Source organism: Aythya fuligula, chromosome 9 (assembly GCF_009819795.1).
Source record: "Aythya fuligula isolate bAytFul2 chromosome 9, bAytFul2.pri, whole genome shotgun sequence".
In the NCBI taxonomy this organism is placed as follows: Eukaryota; Metazoa; Chordata; class Aves; order Anseriformes; family Anatidae; genus Aythya; species Aythya fuligula.
The window spans coordinates 3,663,815-3,686,276 of NC_045567.1; the positions used below are offsets into that span (position 1 = coordinate 3,663,815).

Genomic DNA, 22,462 nt, shown 5'->3' on the forward strand with positions numbered 1-22,462 from the left:
GGTTATTTCCACAGAAATATTATAGTAAATGTTCAGACTATTTATTCTAAAATCAGATAGACCTATTTCTTTGTCCCTCTTGCTTCAGGTGAGACTGTCTGTATTGTATCACCATCCCCTGGAAACCCAGGTCCCCCAGGTTTTAAAGGTGTTCAAGGTATGTTTACAAATGAGGGAATTTTTGTTTTTAATCAAAACAGAGTTTTAATTGCTAATTAAAAAAAGAAGCTATACTAAAAAGGTACACTAAGCATTCTGTTTTTTCAACAGATAGATGTCTCAAAATGTAAAACAGCAAATGCACAGGAATTTAATAATCTTTTACAACCAAGAGCTAGACAGCTGCAATTTGCGTGATCAAAATGTGTGCAGATTGCCTCCATAGAAATGGCTACATGATGGTATGATAAGGAGGAAAAAAGGGCGTGCCTGGCAAAAGATATGGCAAGTCTGTAATTTCTAAGATAATATTGTACATGGCAAATTGCAAGTGAGCCCTAAAATCTCAATACTTACTACTTCCCTTGTTCAACTTAACTTAAATTCAAAGAACCCATTCAGAAACTGTCCAGATATTGCTTTGATCACCTCTGAAACATGTGAAATACCACAGAAAATCATGATCAGAACAAATGGATTTTCAAGTTGTCCCTTCAATGTGGTATTACACAGCTCCTCGATATCAGTATTGTGAGTGGTAGCTAAATTCCATACAGACATGAGAGAACAGAGGTTAGCGTATTGAGTTCAACTGCATGATTCCAGAAGCAGATAGCACAGAAGAATGTGATTTGACAACTGTAATTTTATCAAATTACTAGGTTACTAATTTTGCAAATTTGTAAATTTACAAATTACTAGGTTACTAATATTTGACAAATTACCAGTAATTTGTCAATAACTAGGTTGCTATCCTCTAACATTAAAATATTACAGATGTTTTTTTCCTAATTTACTCTGGTGATTTGCAGTCTGCTGTTTATGGATTAGGGTACAACTCCATTTAGAAAAAACAGCAGCCATAGATTTGGTTGTGACTTGGGTGTTGGATCTTGTCTAAAATGATAGAAGTGTATGAGTTTACTTGTCTTCAGAGTACATGAATCTGCAGGGAATAAAGATGAAATGTTGTTTCCTTAGGTCACAAATTTTAGAGCTCTGTTGGGTTTTGACTTCTTTTCTTTCTGTTTCCAGGACCAAAGGGTTTAAAAGGACTGCCTGGTCGTCCTGGACCAAATGGCTTTGATGGGCAAAAAGGCCAGCAAGGCAGACCAGGAGCTGGAATCCCTGGGCCAGAAGGTGAATTTGCTTTTCTCAGTCCAGGGGACATGCTGGTCAAGCTGTAATGCATATATACAGGGTAAAGTAGCTACTGTGGTGGAATAGAATTATATTTCAACCAAACCTAATAGAAGAGCAATCTTTACCAGCATCTGTCGTTTCTTCTAGCAGGTACTGCAGTGACCTGAAGTTCATTGTATAGGGAGGAAATAAATTTGGTGTTATAAATTTTCACAGAAAACTGAGAGTAACTAGTATAATTTTAATAAAGGAATTGAACAAAAATGACAACACACAAGATAGATGCTGCCCTAGAAAAAATCACAGTCACTTCCCACAGGAATAATTATCTTCTTCTTTCTTCATGTATTATTAGCTGTAAATGAAAAGTCTGAAATTTTCTGTATAATATTTTTCTTTGCAAACTGATAATGTAATTCTAGTTAAATTTGCATTTTAATATTCCACAGTTTTTGAAAAAAAAAAAAAAACAACTTTTGATATCATACCAACAGGCTTCCGAGGCAAAGCTGGTGATCCTGGTGAGGAAGGTGAAAGAGGATCCACCATTAATGGTAAAAATGGTGCTCCAGGTCCACCTGGCCCAGATGGTCAGAAAGGTGTTCCAGGTGATACTACATATGGTCCTCCAGGAATCCCAGGCAATAGGGGACTGCCAGGACCACCTGGTGCACAAGGAGCAAGGGGTGATCCAGGCATTCCTGGGCTTCAAGGTACAAAAAATTTTATGAAGCATTTCTGCATAGTCAAAGGAGAAAGTCTGAGTGAGGTTACTGGTGATAACATTTAAACCTACTCTTGTCTGCATCCTGTCTGCATAATGGTGACTATGTAGGGTATTGGATATTTTTACATTCACATTGTCACAGTTAAGGTTGATCAGCCACTGAGGAGATCTGAACTGCAGGAGGAGGAAGATGCCTTTCCCCAGTCTGTGCAGTAACAGTGTAGCTTCCTATTGTTACTGCTGTTACTTTCTGCTTACAGGCCATCTGTGCTTAGGGTCTCTTACTTTGGTCTACAGACACAAAGATGGTCCCTGCCTCAAACTGCTTACTCAAATCTAGAAAGACAGGCTAAAGGTGGGAGAACATGCAGGGAAAGAGAGGTGAAATTCTTTGCCCAGAATTATGCAATATAATCCTGAACAATATTATATTGTACAATATAAGCCCTCCTCACCTATAGGTTAGAGCTGAATAATTGTTCTTTAAAGAAGGAAGCTCTCCACAACAGCCAATTCTAAATTGCAAAAAAGATCAGTTTTCACAAAGTATGTAAAAGTTGTAGGATAAGTGAGATATTCCAATTACTGAACATATAATTTCAAAATTGGAGTTAGGAATTCTGAATGATAGTGAGAAGTTTAAGGGGAAGATTTTACAATGTTTTTTTTTTTGTTTGTTTGTTTGTTTCCAGGGCAGCCTGGTACTCCAGGATTTCCAGGTGCTAAAGGTTTTAGAGGCCCAGAAGGCAATATAGGAGCACCAGGCTGTCCAGGCTTCCCTGGTCCACTGTGTGACATGGGATTACCAGGGCCACCAGGACTCAGAGGTGTCATAGGCCTGCCAGGCCCTCAAGGTACATAGCATCCCTCACAGGTCTAAGCTTTGCATGTCTTTTCTAGCAGATTGAACCATGTGGTTTTTGTGGCTAGTATGACAAATACTTCCATGGGGGTTGCTCATTAGTAGAGGTGTATTTTGTACATTTCCTATAACTTAGGGAATGTATAATATGTTCAACTCAGATTTCTTCCAACTCTCCATCCCTTCCCATAAATACTGATCCTTAACGGACCAAATCATAATGTGTTTACTGTAAAGTAATAAAGAGAAGAGTTAATTAGCTTGTACTCTGTTGTCCTGTGTAACTTAATTGAATTCCTGGCATTGCTGTGATAATTTTATCTTCCTTATTCTTAAGCTGAAATGTTACTTCAGAAGAGTTAGTAGACATGTATATTAAAAGTACTTAGCAATGAAAAGTTGGGATTTTTCACAGGGAACTTCTACTGATACATCTCCGACTAAAGAAATATAAGAAAACAAAATATTCCAAAGGAAAATCTAGACAGAGGCAGGACTGAACATGGTGGCAAAGTTTCCAAGTAATTTTGCTATGTTTGATGATATTTATCACTTTCTACTTTTTAGATACAATTGCTGAATCCTTTTCCAACGTTTATATACATAGAATAAAAACTGTTCTTTTCAGGCTTACCAGGCTTTAAGGGTCAGAAGGGAGATAGGGGCCTAGCTGGGCCACCTGGAATCAAAGGTCTCAAGGGCTCTCCTGGCTCACGGGGCCCCCCAGGTCCTCCAGGCTCCCGAGGACTTCCAGGACTTCCAGGTAATAACGGACCACCTGGCTTCCCAGGACAAACAGGTATGTTAAACATCCCGCAAAACATCTCGTCTGTAGCATCTCTTGTACAGGGAGCTATTTTTAGTTTTTAAAGCTAGGAAATACTTTGCACTCTCCTCCCTTTCCAGCTTCTAGAATAAGATCCTGCAGCAAGGCAGAATCAGGAACAATAGAATCCTTTGTTCTTTCTCTTATAATAAAAGCAAAGGGATGGAAAGAGGTTGATACACCTTGATGCATGCTGGTGCACTGGTTGTTTTACAACACTGACACTTTTCAGTGTATTATTTACTAACTATTTGTAATAGTTTGTTGTTATAAGAGCAAGATACTTTTTATTACCTGCAGGCTATTTCCTTTACTGATGCAGTCTGTAATTGTATTCTGTATCTAGAATGTATGCTGATGAGTAAGTGAAGAAATGGATTCACATTATGTCTAGTACTTCTGAAAATGTGAGAAATTGTGCCACAAAACTTAAAAAAGCACTTAGATATGAAAATAACATTGGAAGTGGGCATTTACATTCATTTTAGATCATATGTCCTTTACCATTCACAGGAAAATGGCTGGTCCAAAAGTTGAGGTGCACTAAGGCTGGAGTAACCCAGTTAGCTGGGTGTAGATTACAGGGTTTGCTTAGATTTAAACTAAGGCTAAATGTTACTGAAAATTAAAAGAAAAGGAAAAAACATAAAACTTCCAACCTGCAGCATCAATTATCTTGAGAGTTAGCTGCTTTAGTAATAAGAATAGCGTTAATTTATGGGGGAGAGGGGGTGGTACAGGAGGAGGAGATGTTTGCTTCAAGGCAATCTAGATTTCAAGACAAGTTTGACCTTGGCATGAAGCCATGCTTCAAGTATTGGCTCTCTAGCTATGATGATTTCCTTACGAGTCCTTGTAAGCCTCCTACCTTTTGCTTTATACTCTTCTTTAGAATTTGACAGCAACAGCATAGCAGACTGAGTGTGTCAATAAAGCATTTAATATTATCAGGAAGCAAAGGGATCCAAGGACCCCAAGGATTCCTAGGACTCCCAGGAACACAAGGCCCAATGGGAATCTCTGGTGTTAAAGGTGAAGAAGGAAAAATGGGTCCATCTGGGCCTAGTGGAGAATGTGGGGATATTGGAATGAAAGGTTTGTAAAAATCTGCTTCACTCTGTACTTTTATTTATTTCTATGATTAGTTTTGTTAAGACTATGTTTGGTATAGATTTACATTTTCTGCTTGGTATAAGCATATATTCACTTGTTTTCAGAGATACTAAATCCAGCTCTTGTCCTTTATGAATGCATAACGAAAACGAAAGAAAAATCAATGGCATAGAGATCAGTGGATACATTTACCACTGTAAATCAAAACACACATAAGAATCACTCATTCAAACAAACCCTGAATTTTGTCCTGTACATATGAGAAACCAGATTTTTAAAGTTTTCTGTCATATTGTCTGTGTTCAATCTATCTAAAACATACAAGAAGTCATATTTATGAACATTAGTATGGAAAAGAGAATAACCATTTCCAAGGTGTATTCAGTCACGGACAATACAGTGTAGACTGGAAAGTAAAATTGCTAACTTCCTTATTCCAGACAAACAGGAAGTAATTCTGATTTAATATCAGCTGAGTTACTCCTGAATTAACTAAAAAGCAAGCAAAAGAAAATTAATTTTGCTAGCAGTGAGTCTTCTCAAACAACTGGTATCTGTATTAGTATTTCAAGGCTTCCTCTGGTAGAGAAGTCCTCAGTAAAAATTAATTTTCAGGATGTGTCATTTATAAGGATTTACTTACATTCCATATGTTTGGTTCAAAGGTGAAAGAGGACGTCCAGGAGACAGTGGCTCCATTAACATTCGGCTTGAGAAAGGACAAAAGGGAGAGCCAGGCTTTCCTGGTGAGAATGGATTTAGAGGTGAAAGAGGTACGTTCATAAAATAAAGCTGTGCACACACACATTCATCTGATTTCAAAATAAATGGTGTGTTTGGATTGATAGCTGCAGTAATATCCAGCTACCTTATTGTGTTTATAGATTCTTAAGGTAGCAAACTAGTTTCTTTGAGCAATTACTAAGGCAATACATGAAGTGTGAAAGCATAGCCATATTCAAGATAAGGGTCAAATAATTGTTTGACCATATTGGTCATTATCTTGTTCTGCAATTAACTTCAGGTGAAAAAGGCAATATAGGTTTCAGAGGTGCCCCAGGATTTCCAGGGAAGAATGGTGTCCCAGGACTGCCAGGTGACCATGGTGACACTGGACTGATGGGGTTTCCAGGATTACGGGGTTTCCCAGGACCAAAGGGCTTCAAAGGAATGACAGGATTCCAAGGACAACCAGGTGACCAGGTAAATTGAAAGTAACAGTGCCACAGAAATTACAGTTACATCTTTACCAACTCCAAGAAATATGATGGATGCCTGTATTGTACTTACCCAATAGATGCTCCTCCTGAGAGGAGACTGTCGATGCTTCAATTACATTTTGGCAGAAGCTATAGTCAGGGTCAACAAAGGGCCTCTCTCCCAGCAGCATGTTGTGATTTTGTTATGCTGCCACTTGGTGGAAGTTCAGGCTATACTTCACTAATTAGAACAGCACAAGACTGAAGTTAATATGGCTTCTTCTTCATATCATGCTATGAGGAGCTGCCAAACCAACAGACAAGGAAAAAAAAAAAAAAGACCTGTGCCCATACAGACAGCTTGCACCAAATAGAAACCAGAGAAGCCATATAGCTCCAGAATGAATATACAAAAACACATGTCCCATATGGGTATGAGGTTACATTCTTCACTAGCTTCTGCATTAGGTAGATAGGCAATGAGATTACATGAAACAAATCACAGTTCATTTTTGGTGCAGGGACATATCTTTGCTTAGCTTGTTCTGTGTTATATTTCTTTGAAGAAAGAATCTTCTTTGCTGATCATAGGTCATTATTTAAAAGAAAAATAGAGAAATCTTTACATTTTTACTGTAACGTCACAACATATTTCTCATTAATATTTATAGTAAAATTGGGGGTAAAACTCAGTAATATTTGGTATGCTGTTGTGGTACCTTTTAATTCAAATAACTCAAGCCATCTGTGAGGAATTCAAGATGTTCAAGCCAAGTGTTAGCATAAACACATTCAAAATTATTAGCAATTCTAATCTAGAGTTTCTTGGAAGTATTAATGGTCAGTGTTTGATGCAGCAAAGACAAAATGCTTTTCTGTTGAGCTAAAGATACAGTTTTGCTTTTTGTATTGATTTCTGGTCTGTTTACTAGCATATGAGAACCAAATGTTCTTACAGATCATTCCTATTATGAATATCATAAATCAATATATATATATATTTTTGCTGTTTATCAGGGTGATGTCGGCTTACCAGGAATGCCTGGAAACCCAGGATTGACTGGCCCAAAAGGATCTAAAGGTTCATATAAACGTGCTTTTGTAAAGAGCCATAGTGTTATGTTATATATGCTTTCATATATGGAGAGTACTCACTAGACATTAGAAAACAGGACAGAAGTGAACATAATTCAAACATGAATAGCATTACAAACAAGTCTGACATGAAGGCAAAATTTGCATTTTAATACATTTATAACAAAATTTTTATTAATTTAGAAGATAAAACTATCAGATTTCATGGAGTTTCAAAACTCCAAAAAAAAAAAACCAAACAAGTACAAACTTGTCTGTAAAACCAGTTAAACAAAATGAGAGAAAATACAATTATTTATGGTATTATGCAGATAGGTAGTTTTTAAAATAGTACAGCAGGATTTATTGTTACTTTTACATCACTTATTTTCCAACAATTTAGGCTATGATTGTTAATTCCTGTAACATCTGAAAGTAACAAAAATCAGGCAAAGGTTGTACCCGTGTAAGCAAAGTTATTCTGCTTACAAGATGAAGTTTTGTATCTGTATTTTTTGTGTAGGTAGAGATTACTCTGACAAATTTATAATACTTAGATTTTTTTTAATATTTCAACAAAATACAAAATGGTGCTTTTTCTCAGCTACAGTTTCCATTTCTTCAAATATTCAACACCTTCTCAGCCAGGGAATATATTCCCCACCCCCCACCCCCCAAAAAAAAAAAAAAAAAAAAGCAAAGAACAAAGGTCTGTACAGAGAATATAAGACAAAATCACTTGCAATTATCGACTCTCTGATAAAAAGGACTTTCAGGGCAAACAGAAGTTTCTGTGCTGGCTTAAAGTCCCCAGCTAGTCCCTAAAAGGTCTTTACTGAGTAAATGGACTCATGCTGTACTGATTGTGCAAATTCTAACAAACCTATGTAAGGAGCTCTTTGTGTTTAATAAAGTATCATAGGGAATTTATGCAATATCTTTCATATTCAGTATATGCTGTCAGTATTGGAAAATTTTCCTCCCCCTTCTTTTCTCCTTAGTGGGAAATTTACATGAATATTGACTGGAATCATATTAAATACGAGCTGAGTTAGTACTTCATGATAGGATGAGCTGTCTGCTAATTTCCATGTGCCAAAGTATTTTTGTGTTCTCTCATTCCCTTTTATAGTTGTTATATCTATGACTAAATTATCAGATATTAAAAAACTGTCCAGCTTTGTATTCATGGATGAAAATAATACTTGTATCAAATGAAAGTCACTGTACCTTAACAGGCAAGAGAGGTGACCCAACTCTTCTGCTTGGTATACGTGGTCAAAAAGGGCCTCCTGGAGACCCAGGATTAACAGGTAATTCCGTCTGATTAAAGAAAAAAATGGACCTAAGGAATTTTCTGTAAGCTTTGTTAGTGGAGAGGGAGCTCTATTTTCTGTAGGCATTGAGTTGTATTTTGCACAGTTAGAAGCCCTGGGATTGGAGTGGCATCACAGTGTGCAATATGGCTAGCACAAACGTAAGAGATAGAGACTGGTATTGTCTAGTACAGCACTGGAGAACACCCCAAGACCTCCCAGAATACCTGTCTTGTCTATCTCTTGCTAGCCATTTCTGCTCTTTCAGATATCATCAGAGACATCACTGTAATTCATTGCTAATAAATAGATGCAAGGGCCTGCAGTATTTGAAAACAAAACAAAACAAAAACAAAAACAAACACTTACAGAAAAATCTTACTGAACTTTTATATTTTATATATATTTTTAAAGGATTCTGTGGGTTACCTGGAGAGAAGGGTTCAGCAGGTATCCAAGGACAACCTGGAAGACTAGGATCCAAGGGCGAGTCTGGATACCCAGGAATACCTGGATTTCCAGGTAACGTCAAAGTTTTAAAATTAGTGTGATCTAATAGCTCAAAAGGGGTAGGCATCAGGAAAACACAGCTGAGGAGGCACCTCTGTTGAGAAGGCTATAGAAAGGAGAGGTTGTATAAGGCTTGTACTGAAAGCTATTTCAGTATTTGTAGACAGTGGCAGTAAAGCTAGCTCAGAGTTTGACAGCAGATACATCAGTTCTTCAGGCAGTCCCATATGCTTCCAGGTACCTCTGAATAATATAGTGTGCTAAATTGTGTAGGAGAAAAAAAATAAATAAATAACTGTTCAATAGATGTGCATAGTCAAGGATTTTTTTTCCTCCATTCTCAGGAGCTCCAGGTCCTCCAGGATTGCCAGGAGAACCTGGAGAAAAAGGGAAACAAGGACTTTCGGGACCTCCAGGATTGCAAGGATTAGCTGGATCGCAGGGCAGGAAAGGTAAACAGCATACGGTGTAGTTCTACTGGTAATGTGACATCACCATATATTAATACCATATAAAATATAACAAATGCTACCTCACAAAATTGGACTATGATCCAAAATGAGTCAAGAAGAAGAAAGAAACAGATTCTGGCTCTCCTAATGTAACTGATAGCAGAAGTTAAGGAAAGGAGAAGGAGTTTGCATTAATTCAGATGTTTCACTTTAACTTCAATTACACTGTGTTCTACCTTTTCACCATGGAGTGCCACTGTTCCTCTACAAAAACAACAGAATGCTGTGGACAGTTTCATCCACAACAAACTGTGATTATAAGATAACTTGTTTTGTTTTGATTTTCTAAAAATAAATAAATAAATATATATATGGTGGATTTTATGTAGGAATATTTCACCAAAATCCTAAATTATAGTTTTCATAACAATTGTTACATTTGGATTGAACAGCAGCTCATCTGTATAGTTGTTGGAAGCCAGTATGTCATTCTGATTATAGTAAAAGTTAATATTGAAATCATAAGTTACAATAATGTTTTATAAAGAAAGATAATCAACTACGAAATTTGTATGCCCTCTCTGCAATAATGAGCTTCATAACCAGATCCTGGGCAAAGAAGAATATTAATGATGGATATACAGATACCATAGTAAAGTAATAAATGTGACCATGAAAAATGGCTAGGGAGGACAACAGATTCACTTCAAATTCAGACTAAGGATAAATTGAGAAGGTTTCTTAAAAAATACTGAAAATTTAAATGAAAAATGGAAGTTTCAGATTACTTGCAGAAAGTAAAGGGTGTTGCTTTAAACTGTTGTGACAGACTGCTTGCTGGTGCATAATTTGCAAGAGAACATTTCATTGTTGCAAACAGTATTTTCTGTAACAAAGGCAGAAATCTGCAATGACAAGGATGTCTAAATTGAGAGAGAAAAATTTGTCTGCTGAAAACTTCTTAGTAAAAAGATGGACTCGTTCCATCTTGCCATGAGTGGTCAGACACTTCTCTATTACACAGAAGTTATCCCAAGTCCCGCGAAGGAAACATAACAAATTAACACATGTGCTGCAGAGGGAAAAGTTCTGTTCCAAATAGAAATTCATTAGAGACCAAGTGGCTGGCCTGCCTTAGGATCCTATATATTACCAGCCAAGTTTAAAAGAAGGTTAACAACCTTGAAATTATACTCAGTAATGAAAACTGAATGGAATTAGTATTCCAGTTCTACTGGAGAATATATCATATGCTGTTTTTAATAAATAACGTAGCTACCATTAGATGTGAAATGGTTAATTGGCTGTTCCTTGTTAAGGACACAGCCTTGTTAGTCTAATTGCTTCTAATTTACATTAAATGTCTCGTTTCTGAAGAACTTTTAGATTAAAAAATGTAGTTAAAGGGCTTTTAACCGAAGCATAATCACATTTTCTTTGTTACAGAGACAGTTTTACTAGTTAAGGGCTCAGTCTGGCAAGTCTTACTTGTGTGAGTAATCCCTCATGAAGCAAGTAATATTAAGAACATCGGCATAATTACTTGTGTGAGTAAAAGCTGAATTGGGCTGTAAAATGCAGAATAGTGGTTCATACGTAGGTCAGCCAATTCAGCTGTACCTAGAAGTATGGGACTAGAGCAATCCAAAAATCTAGAAATACAAGTGCTGATATTATAATGGATTGTTGGCAAAGGTGTCAGAAATTCCCTGGAAAGCAAGTAAACCAAGCCATCAATCTTGACTGAATAAGCTAAAGATCAAAAAAGTTTTAAATGGTGGACAGGATGCCAAATGTTGTTAGTATTTCATAATCATTTTAAAATACCACTGTTAAGTTCCCTGGATTGGCATGCAGCTCTCACATAAATTTGAAAATGGGAATATTTTCAAGACAAGCTGGCTACAGAAAGCAGGACTGAAACTTAAGAAACTTAAGAGCAGTGAATTAAGGGCACAGAAGATACTACAGGTTGGGTTAGTAGTATCCTATACTATAAAAGGGTATTACAGAGTATAATATCAATGTGTTATGGGTTTTCAAGCAACCTTTTGGATTTAAATTTTCCCAGACCAGTGTTTGCTGTTGGCTGTTTTTGTTTGTTTGTTTAATTTGTTGTTGTTGTTTTTTGGCTGATTTGGATGCAATTCCTTTGTTATATTTTAACAAAAATAATTTGGCACTTTTTCTGAGAATAAAGCTCCAAGATTTATATTTATTATTTATTAAAGAACCTTAGTGAACTTTTATTTGTCCTTTCTCAGGAGACCCCATCTTTGAACTAAGGATGTTTAAATTTGGCAGGTGAACCATTTGATGAAGGGCATTCCTGTTAGTGTTCCTATGGCAGTTCATCCCTGCCAAATTTGACCGGTTTAGAAAAAATGAGAAAAATATTTCCATTCATATGTGCACAGTACAGCAATAAATTCGTCTATGATTTATGCTCTGGGTAAACAGCAGACTTTGATGCTGCAGGACATGCTGGGATCGAGCACAGGAACTGAAACAGAGAACCTACATCTTCTATTCTAGGAAATGGCTAGACAGGGAAAAAGAGAAATAATTCTGAACTGTGGAGAAAAATACTGGGAAATCTACATCATAGGGAGAGGAACTGGCAGAAGAAGGAAATTAGAGATAAGCAGCAAAGGTAGAAAAAGAACAAGAGCAAGCATTGTCAGTGTTGTTCCATTTCTTGCAGATCACTATCCGCTCTAGTCTGTCCCACTCTGGCAGGAGAAATGTCACAATGCCACAACTCTATTCCTCTGTCTGAAATCTTTGTAACCTGTTGCCAAGTGACCCATCAGTTTTGTCAAATCTGGTCCTATCACCAGGTGCAGCCTTAGCATGAGTAACAGATCCAAATATTGCATTCTCATTTCCCTGGCAAACATCCAACTGATAGAGCCCCCACCTTGCCTTCCCATTTTTATACAAAAAGCAAAGTATGAGAAAACACTAAAAAAGATTGCAGCATTCAGCACTTTTAAGATAGAAACCATAAAAATACAATTGATTTCACCCTGCATTTTGTAATTTGTGATTGCTCCAGTTTTAAATTGTAGCTGAATGCTGAATTCTGGTTTTGCCTGGACAGGAGCACCATAACATAATTCATTTATTTCTCAAGAAACAAAACCATCATAATCAGGCTGAGAGAGGATTTTTAATCGGACTTTTTGACTCAGTTCTGGAATATTTGTAATAAACCAGGCAAATAACTACTGCAAAAAAAATAATCTCAGATTAGTTCTAAAAGATAAGGAAAAACGGAGGTAGATTTTTGAAAATTGAAAAAAAAAATAAAAAAAAGCTCAGATGATAAAGCAAAAATTATTTTCAACTAGCACAAACAGTAGTTTTTGATCTGGTCATCTAAGTGAACATTGTTAGCAACAAAGCTGCTATATGCTATAACATGTCAAGATCAACCTTACAGATGTCTAATTCTGTATTTTCAAAGACTTTCTGCTGTTGAGCTGAAGAATTTTTGTAGCAGTATGATGCAAAACAGCATGGTTTCCTTCATGAAATCTGCAGGACCAGGAAAAATAAGAAGACAGGTGAAAAATTTGCTTCTTTCTAGTGCAGCTAGATTAAATTGCATTTACATTTATCTTCATGTAAAGAAAATGTAACGAAGTTCTGTTTTTCCAGTAATTTTATGTAGATCTTCATTCTAGTCTGTAGGTTATTACAGGGCTATGCAGTGATAAGATGACTAATGTTGGACTAGGTAATCACAGGCAGCAGTAGTACTCCAGCCACAACCACGAGGTTCAGCATAGAGTAAATCAGCCCACAGTGAGCTTCCTGCTGCTAGCTGCAATGTAGAAGTACCTAAAGGTTTAAAGTGTGCATTTTCTGGTTACTTTGAAACAAAACTGTATTATGATTGCCATTTTCAGGTTTTCCTTTTCAAGATGGCAGCACCCAGGTGCAATGTGACCTCTTCAGTTACCAATAGGAATCAAACTCAGCAAATGTCCTGCCTTGATCCACAGTGCATTCTCAACAAAAAATGCATCATTTTTAATTGCAACTTTAAAGAATTATTTTGGCACTCATTCATGCCTGCAATACCTCTTAGGTCTTCCTGGACTGCCTGGACTGGATGGCTTGGATGGACTAAAAGGTCAAAAAGGTTCTGCAGGAGCTCCAGGTAAAGAATAGAAACTGCCTTGAGGAACAGAAAATACATTCTTGAATGACTAAATGCACAAGGAATAATGCATATTATTTTGATATTTGCCTTGCCCAGAAGAGATCATTAAGGCTCAAACTAACCTTTCAAACAGAATCTAAAGTGTGCCTAATGACAAACCTGTAGTTATTTGTGAAGAAACCTTTAAAACTTCCATTACTCATATAGTTTTGCTGGAACATTTCAAGGCTATTTATACAATGAAAATGTTCGGTGCAGGAGGTGGTTTTTTTTTTGTTTGTTTGTTTGTTTTTTACAGCCCCATTAAAGTCAATGGGATTTGTAGTGCAAACTTCAGAGGAATCAGCTTTTCACTTACGCTGATCTATTTGCAGCTTTCAAAAGGTGCTTTTGAAGCAGTATTTAAAAAACAGAGTGCTCACCATCTATCAAGAAGTTAAAAATTTGTACTGATAGAAAAGTAAATTTAGGACCCTGCAATCAGTTTACATTTCAAATTATAGGTAATAATGACACTGTATAAAATAAACCCTGAAGAACAGCCTTAAAGCAGAGATAACTTTCTTCAAAAGAGATGACTAAGGGCTGTACTCAACAAAACTGTATCCAGCTCCCAAGAGAAATCCAAAAGAAAACAGTGCTAGGCAACCCTTGTAAGGAGGAACATCTACAGCTGGCATTTCTATCCTGCAAATCTGTATTTGTACTCACTCTAGACATTATGTACATAATTTTTTTCCTTTATAGGTCAAAGTGAAACAGGGCGCCCAGGATACTCAGGAGAACTTGGACCGAAAGGTGACAGAGGTAAACCTGGATGGCCCGGTATTTCCATTCCAGGCGCCCCTGGAGAAAGGGGATTTCCAGGATTCCCAGGTAAGAAAGGGTTTTTTCCTTGGTGATGCTCTGCAGAACTGAAGTAAAGTTCATAAAGGCTCTTCCCCAGGTTAGTATCAACATGAATATATGCACAGGAGATTCGTTCACTGACATCATTCCTATTGCAAACATTTATGTTACCGGAGAAGAAAGAATGGGAATAGAAAATGACTTGGACACTCAGGGAACTGCTAGGTGGAGTTGCCTCTTGGGAAAAAAGTACCTAAAGAAAGAGTACAGTGAAGCTGGTAATCGCAGAAATACAGTAAATCAACTATTCCAGTGTAAATGCAAGATGGAACTATATCACAAGTCTGCTAAGATTATTCAAGAGCCTTGGTGATGTAGGAATTGCACAGAAATAGGAAAAAATTGTGAGAGACATATTCAAAACCCAGTTGGATGCAGTCTGTGCAAGCTGTTCTAGCTGACCCTGCTCTAAGGAGGGAGTTGGACTAGAAAGTTTCCAGAAGCCTATTCCAGGCCCAGCAATTCTGTGATTAGAAACAACATTAGTTTTACTCTATTAAACCTTGCTACAGAGTCACATAACAGGGAAAAAAAAAAAATCTAGCTGAGATGAACTCTGGTGAAGTGAATTATTTTAAGATGAATGCAGTTTTCTCAATTCAATCAGCTACTCGTTTGTGAACTGAATGATGTGGTTGAGAAAAAAAAGTTTTATTCCAAGATGTACTAACATTGCTTGAGATTAGATGGTCAAGACCTCCCATGGCATACTGTGTGTCCAGCTGTGACAGTTTAGGGAGAACTCACTAGAGAGTAAATGGATGGGTGGAGTTGGAACAAGCCGAAAGAAACTAGATTTGTTTTCTTTAGAAAAGAGAAGGCAGCAGAGTGCAACACATGCTAAATGCCTTCCAGTATTCAGAAATGTTACGCAGAGGATGGTAACCGATAACTTTTCTTGCCTGTCACATGTAAGACATTTTGCAAATGTCTTAATTTGCAAAAATCCAGATTACACGTCAAAAAAATACATTTAAGGCTATAAAGTTCATCTTGTTCACTAAGGTTTTTAGGAAATGACTGAGCTCACTTTTCTTAGGAATAGTCTGTGGCTACTTATCCTGCCTCAGGCTAAATAATTTTCTAGACCTCTATTGCCTTAAATTTTTACCGTTTCTTTGATTGCTAGAACTCAAGAGTTTATTTGTGGCAATGTGTTGATGTATAATGATGCATTCTTTAGTTTAAGTAGATTTAATAGAAAGTTTTGAGAAGATAAATATTTTCACATATATATTGTCTTCCCAATCACTGGTACATTCAGTAGACAAGTGAGAGCATACATTATCCTCTGTCCATGACACTATGTCATCATTCTTTTGGTTAGTAACTTATCTTTAAGAAAAACACACTTACTGTTTTTGCTTATGTTTATTTTAATGTGATCCCTTAGGTATAAGAGGGCCTGTTGGACCTGCTGGACCTATGGGAAGATCTCCCAGTAGTGCCCCTCCCGGACTTCCAGGTGATCAAGGACCACCTGGTTTAGATGGCATCAGAGGTATATAAAAAGAAAAAAAATCAATTTTGTTCATTTAAAAAATCCCTGAGGCTGTTAGAAGTCAGGTAGGTTTGCTGCCTGTGGAGCAACATTTAAAAGCAGATGGGAAACAAACCAATCAATCCTGCAGTAAATAAACAGAAGTGAACACTGGATAGATAGATCACCAGAACAAGGATAAATTCATGCATCTCCAGATACACTTTTTTCTGGCCTATATGGTAATTCTGTACAAGTCCTGTTGCTGAAGCAGGTCTTTGATTTCCACAAAAAACAAACAAACAAAAAAAAGATTACTGACTTTTCTAGCTAGCAGAAAGCATAAAACACATTGTCCATAGACCTGCCATTGTTTGTAAACCCACAAAAAGCTTTCCAATTAAAACATAGCCCTGAGAAAGCTAAAACTGGCAACCCTTTTGTAAGGATTTATATAGACCTTAGTTCCTCTTTCTGTAGAGGCTGGTCCTCAAATGGAGGTTTTTTTTTTTTTATTTTTTCTGACCTATTCCTTACCCAGACCAAAGACTAATAATAGGGGTGGAAGGGTAAGCAACACTATAATAAACAGAGAAACACTGTCTCAGTGCAGGTAACAGCTTGCCACCTTTTGTTTGCACAGAATCTACACATTTTGGGAGCTATTCATATTATGCTTTCTTTACAGTGCCTTAGAGAAAAGCTAATGATAATATATCCAAAAACATGCAAGGGTTGTCCTATGTCCCAGCAGAAAAAAATGATAGATTTTAATGGAACGTTACTATTTTTAGATGTTTATTATTTGTGCATTAAGAGCTTTTTTAAAAATTATTATTTTTTACTGTAGGTCAGCCTGGGAATCCTGGTCCTCCTGGAGAAACCATCTTTGTGCAAGGAGATCCAGGCGACACTGGTATTCAAGGGGCACCAGGCATTTCTGGGCAGCGAGGGCAACAAGGAGCCAGAGGTCCTCCAGGGAACCAAGGAAGAGAAGGCCCAAAGGGTATGATCAGAGATGTTTTTAACTAGTACATGCACTTAGGCCCAGCCTTGTGCAACTGAGCCTCATGCACAGGGGATTGCTGTTGGACAGTCTGCTGTAGCCTGATGGAAAGGGTACAATAGATATTTCTTAGCTCTGTCTTCTTACTTACAGATACAACAGGGCTGCAGAAGAAGGTCAGAGTAGCCAGGTTTGTATGTACTGCTTCCAACAAATATTGGAAGAGTACCAGACCAACCTGAGATTCTGAAGTAAAATTATAATGTGATTATTCTAGATAAAGTAAACCTCATCCTGTCTACAGTGGTCTTGAGGAACCATGGAAGCTGCAGATGTATTTGAAGTAGGTGTCTCATATCTGCCCCATATCAGTAGTTTGCAGCTTTCAACAGATTCCTCAGTTTGAAAGCAGGGATCTGAATGCTGCTTCCTCCACACTGGACAGTAGCCCTGCCTACACAAATCGATTCTGATCTCTGCAAAAAGAAAAGTCATTTTTTAATTCAGTTCAAGACTAAGAAGAGATGTGAAAAAGATGCACTTCTTTTTGCAAGACAACGGAGTTTAGCTGTTTCAAGCATATTTTTTTTTTTGTTACTCAAGCAGTCAGACTTCATCTTATTTATGTGTTCACCTTCTTGGAATGCAACTGTGCAATTGTATAATTGTTTTCTTTCCAGGTCCTATGGGAATCCATGGCCCACAGGGTCCACCTGGTGCTGTAGGACACCCAGGAGACCAAGGTTTTCAAGGGAAACCTGGTCCTAAAGGTCCCACAGGTACTTATGAGTTTATTGCTCATTATCATTCAACTGTAATGATGATATTTGTGTATACGTGTAAATCTATCTTACTAATGTTTACTTGCATACAAACAATTCAAGCAAACAGAAAAAATCTAAATCGATTTCTCATTTGAGTTGTGTAAGGATTTGTGAACTATGTATTTATATACTCACATATGTAGTTTATATATTTATCACCTCACATAATTGATTTTAGTTCTCATTTGATTCTTTAATTTCTATGTCTGAAACTTGTTTCCTCTTACACCACAATGGCTGCAATCTACTGTCCATTTTTCACATCAGGTTTCATTGGTAAGTTGATGACTATTGATTATTGTTCATCTGGTCTTCCTTATGTATAGATGTATTATGCTCTTATTAGAAGGTAGTCTTGGCTTGGCTGTTAGGAATAACAGATAATGCCACAACAACATAGTGCTAAGCGATTTTTCACATAAATAGCTAGTGCTTCCAAGCAGACCAATATCATAATAATGTTACACTGATATGAAGTCTTGTGCTAAGATGTCAATTAGACATGCAGAATATCTTTATTTCAATTTATCACTTCTATTGCTGTTGCCACACCAGATAATTTCTAACCAAAAAGTTGATAAAAGCTTTAATCCTATCCTGGGTTAGTACAGACACTGAGCTCTTAATCTGACTGACGTGATTCTGATTTTTCTCAAAAAATATAAATAGCCAATAGCTCCTGGTAACTTTCAACATGAGTGGCAATTCTTCATTATCGTTTTAAATGGGCATTGTGGTTTAGAAGAGTTAGCTCTTTTCCCTTGGCCTGCTTGTTGAGGTTTTACAGCCACAGCGGAGGCAAAGTACTGTAAATCTTCACATCTGCTAAGGTGTTGGAGCTAAAGTTGGGTAGACTTTATGCTTTAACTTAAATCAATTTGGGGCACATTAAAACAGAAACTGTACACCAAATATTTGAAACATGCCAGCTAGCATATGCTTGCTAACACATGCTTGCCATGCTGTTAAATGCTGTTCTTAAAGACCAAGAGTAAAATTAAAAGCAGTGAAACTCAATAACTCGAGGTTTTGAAATATTAAAGTATACGCTTGAATACCAGAAACAACTAACATATATGTTTAGTTTTCACATGGGAGCTATTACCCATTTTTGTTGTTGTTGTTACTATTTTAATCTAATTTACTTTCGTATTACATACAACAGGTGACCCTGGTGAACCAGGAAGAAGAGATGACTCATGCCCTACAATTCCAGGACCTCCCGGGGAAGCGGGACAAAGAGGAGATGATGGCTCTATAGGATTATCAGGGCCAATAGGTCATCCTGGACCCCAAGGTAAGCTTGCTTTTGAAGTCTTGGATGTCTATTTTGGCCATTTAGACAAGGAATTGCAAAGGGTTGGTGTCTGTTTCTTCTCTGTCTTTTACCCTGTCGTCACTTCCCCTTAAATTAATGGTCCCCAGAAGTATGTAGTGTGCTGGTTAATGCTGAGGGTGATAGACCAATATGGCTAAACCAGGCTACCTGAGCCTGCCTGCACTACATTCTCTTTTCCTAGGCCAGGGAGGGCAAAAGCATCATGCACAGTTCAGAAAAAGAACTTCTTCAGATGGTGTTTTTCTTTTTGCCAACAAATAAAAAGTAACACTTCAAACGCTCTCCATGGTTTAGTATTAACAGGTGGTTTGGCCCAGACAGGTTATATTTGGAAGATTGGTTAGCATAGCTTTATGAAAGTCCTAAAAAGATACCGAAGTCAGAAGCTGCTATGTCTCCGTTAGAATATGAAAAATTGTAGCAAAATATAACTGTCCAAAGATCACAGAAAGAAGTAATGAAAGACTGACAACTGAAAAATCCTTCTGATAGATGAAAACAAGGGTAATGCAGGTGCTGATGAATGCAAAAAAGTCGCCATCTTCAGAAAAACAGCGTAGCATATCATCAAAGTGTCGTCAGTTCAGACAGTGAAACCCTTCTATGGTTTTAGACGTTTCTTACTCAGTAAAGTTTATTGTGTTGACTATACTTTGTATAACAGTATCTGGCAAGTGTAATTCAGATTGTGTTTAAAGTAGCCAGTGAGCAGAACCATCCCTATCTGTGCACCCTGTATGAGATATCTGTTATTGTCATGATCACACTTCATTAGCATTACCTGCTAATGTATATAAATGTTTGGATATGTGAGGAATATAAAAAGGTGAGGCTATAAAGAACCTAAAATGCCTTTATCCTTTCCCACAGGATGTAGTCCAAATCAGCTGTCCCTCTCTGTTCTGTAAATACTTTAATACATGCAGTGCTTCACTGTAAGTTCAGTAAATTTAAAGACTTAGTGGAATTGAGTCCTAAAACATGAAGGCCTGCCACAGGATGAGTTGTAGCACATTACATGGTACAGATACTGCAGTTCTGCAAGAGGCTTGTCATTATAATGTTTGTCAATGGCTTGATTTCAACTGTAAATCACACAAAATTTCACAGAGAGAACAAAAAACCTTATCAGCAGTTGCTGTTATTGAACACCCACCTCCAAGCTACTGCTGCATTCACCAGGCGAGTCAGCTGTAAAGAGAATTCCACCACAAGGCAGTTCTGCTCCTCTCTGTTCCTTGAGTGTTGTTTCTTGGTGGTGTCGGTTCTGCTGATGGGCCCTTTGCATGCCTGTGTGTGCTTAGACAATATGTAAACATTAAATACAGCCATATGAAGTGCATATTTTACATTTATCTAGGAAGAAAAGGTGAAGAAGGGTCCTGTGGACTGCCAGGTCAAGATGGTTTACCTGGGGCACCTGGACCACCAGGTGACCAAGGGCATGTAGGAGAGCAAGGATACACTGGACCACAAGGTAGGAATGGTTGCTTTTTCCTTCCCGTTTACCACCCTGGGATGGAATAAGCAGAAACTTCTTCATTTTGAAAATAACTTCCCTGATGTTTTTGGGTAGTGATGGCTCCAATTCAGAAAACTGTTGCAGGAAGCACAGCCGAAAGCACGACAGACACCAGTAGAGTCAGATCATGCTCCATTTTATTGCCTGAATAGCCTAACTTTTATAGTGAACTTAACAGGGGCGGACAGTGTTTCACACAAGATTATTGGTCAAAAGCACTCAGACAAACAACTACAAGAAAACAACCCCACCTGCAAGAAAACAACCCCCTTGTGATTAGCAGTCACATAGACCTTGTCTGTCAGTTTGCGGCTTAAGGAACAAATGCAGCCAACTCAATGTGAGTGATAAAGCACAGTTCAACTTTATTGTCCGGATAGCACATATTTATACAGATGATTATAATTATGCCTACTAGTCACTTGCTGATTCGCTAAGCCTAAAAGTTACATTTTACAAATCCCTCCTACTTGCAGTTAACTTGCAGTTACAGCTTCCTCACTGTTTCCTAGCTACTTCCCTGTACACAGTTCCTCTTTATCTCAAGGACACTCTGACCTTGTTGCTTGGTACTTTTCCACTCCTCTCGGTACTTTCCCACGCTCCAGTTAGCATAACTGAGGTCTACTCCTGGTTGCTTAAAACAAGCTCTGGTTGAAGAATTGTTTCGCAGACTCCTGTCCACGCCCTTTGTGCCATTTCCCAACAATTCCCCCTTTTTCTTTTTGTACGAACAGTACTTGGCCAAAGGTTTTTTTCATCAGCCGTCGAATACATGACATAACACAGCTTAAACATAATAATGCTACAACTACTATAATCAAGAGCATGAAAACACTTTGCAATAGACCCTTAAGCCACGCAATGGTGGAAATAGCGTCTGCACCACTATCGATATTGTCCCTTTGTAATCAGCATCAATAACTCCAGGTAATATAAAGAGTCCCTTAATTCCACTTGACGAATGTCCTATTAATAAAGCACCGTGGGGTCTCTTATTAATCATTAAGGGTCCCATAGCAGTAGAGGGAATTTTAACAGGCTTCTGATCTATTATGGTCACGTCTATTGCTGTTGCCAAGTCCAAGCCGAGGCTCCCTCTTGTGGCTGGCTGCAGGGCACTGTCTGGAACGGGTTGTTGCGGGACGCTGCTGCTGGTGGCCGCTGTCCCATCGGAGCCAAAGCATTCCCCTCCACTTGGGCTGGAGCCACCACTGTTGTTGTAGCGCGGCGACTCGGTGCGCTTGGTCTGCCGTTTCCCGAGCGGTTGCATGCCACGGTATTGTGGTTCGCCAACTTGTGGTGTTTTCACACCACACCTGTCCTGCTTGACAGTCACAGTGATGGTGTCTCTCCTTTCCACACCGGAAGCATCGAATTCCTTGTTGAGATGGAGCTCGAGGTCGCCTATCTTCTGTCTGCAGTGGGGCTAGAGCTCCAAAGGCTTGCTGCTGTGCTTGTAGAATATCTTTCCCTAACTCGCGTACCGCCTCTACTAACATAGCTTGGGGCCCTACCGGAATCCTTCTCATTCTTTCTAACATTTGTTCAACAGTGGTGTCCCCAGGCAGTGTCAATATAATAGCCTTTGTAGCCGAATTTGTATTTTCCATAACACACTGTCGCAATAAAGCAGCCTTCATCCACTCCGGGACATCTGCTTGATCTATGGCAGCAGTTACCCGATCAATAAACCCTGCAAAGGGCTCGTCCCTGCCTTGCTTCATAGCCATGTAAGAGGGGGCCGTTGGAGTGGTTTTAACATTCTCCACGGCCGCTCAAGCTGTTCTCATGGACTCAAGGCAACATTCCGGACCTAACTCGAGCTGA

The 22,462-nt window shown here is 38.1% G+C and overlaps 1 protein-coding gene across 1 annotated transcript in view; it reads left to right on the top strand.

The window, feature by feature from the left end:
• LOC116492768 (collagen alpha-4(IV) chain-like) overlaps positions 1 to 22,462 on the top strand; it is a 68,531-nt gene that overhangs the window by 40,598 nt on the left and 5,471 nt on the right. The window contains exons 26-45 of the mRNA XM_032193741.1: positions 89 to 157; positions 1,195 to 1,299; positions 1,797 to 2,015; positions 2,722 to 2,883; positions 3,520 to 3,690; positions 4,669 to 4,812; positions 5,496 to 5,603; positions 5,855 to 6,033; positions 7,047 to 7,110; positions 8,342 to 8,416; positions 8,834 to 8,941; positions 9,274 to 9,381; positions 13,478 to 13,549; positions 14,300 to 14,428; positions 15,855 to 15,962; positions 16,792 to 16,947; positions 17,628 to 17,726; positions 18,039 to 18,047; positions 18,937 to 19,068; positions 20,471 to 20,587. Of these exons, the coding sequence (XP_032049632.1) occupies positions 89 to 157; positions 1,195 to 1,299; positions 1,797 to 2,015; positions 2,722 to 2,883; positions 3,520 to 3,690; positions 4,669 to 4,812; positions 5,496 to 5,603; positions 5,855 to 6,033; positions 7,047 to 7,110; positions 8,342 to 8,416; positions 8,834 to 8,941; positions 9,274 to 9,381; positions 13,478 to 13,549; positions 14,300 to 14,428; positions 15,855 to 15,962; positions 16,792 to 16,947; positions 17,628 to 17,726; positions 18,039 to 18,047; positions 18,937 to 19,068; positions 20,471 to 20,587 (2,334 nt within the window). The remainder of the gene's footprint in view (positions 1 to 88; positions 158 to 1,194; positions 1,300 to 1,796; positions 2,016 to 2,721; positions 2,884 to 3,519; positions 3,691 to 4,668; positions 4,813 to 5,495; positions 5,604 to 5,854; positions 6,034 to 7,046; positions 7,111 to 8,341; positions 8,417 to 8,833; positions 8,942 to 9,273; positions 9,382 to 13,477; positions 13,550 to 14,299; positions 14,429 to 15,854; positions 15,963 to 16,791; positions 16,948 to 17,627; positions 17,727 to 18,038; positions 18,048 to 18,936; positions 19,069 to 20,470; positions 20,588 to 22,462) is intronic.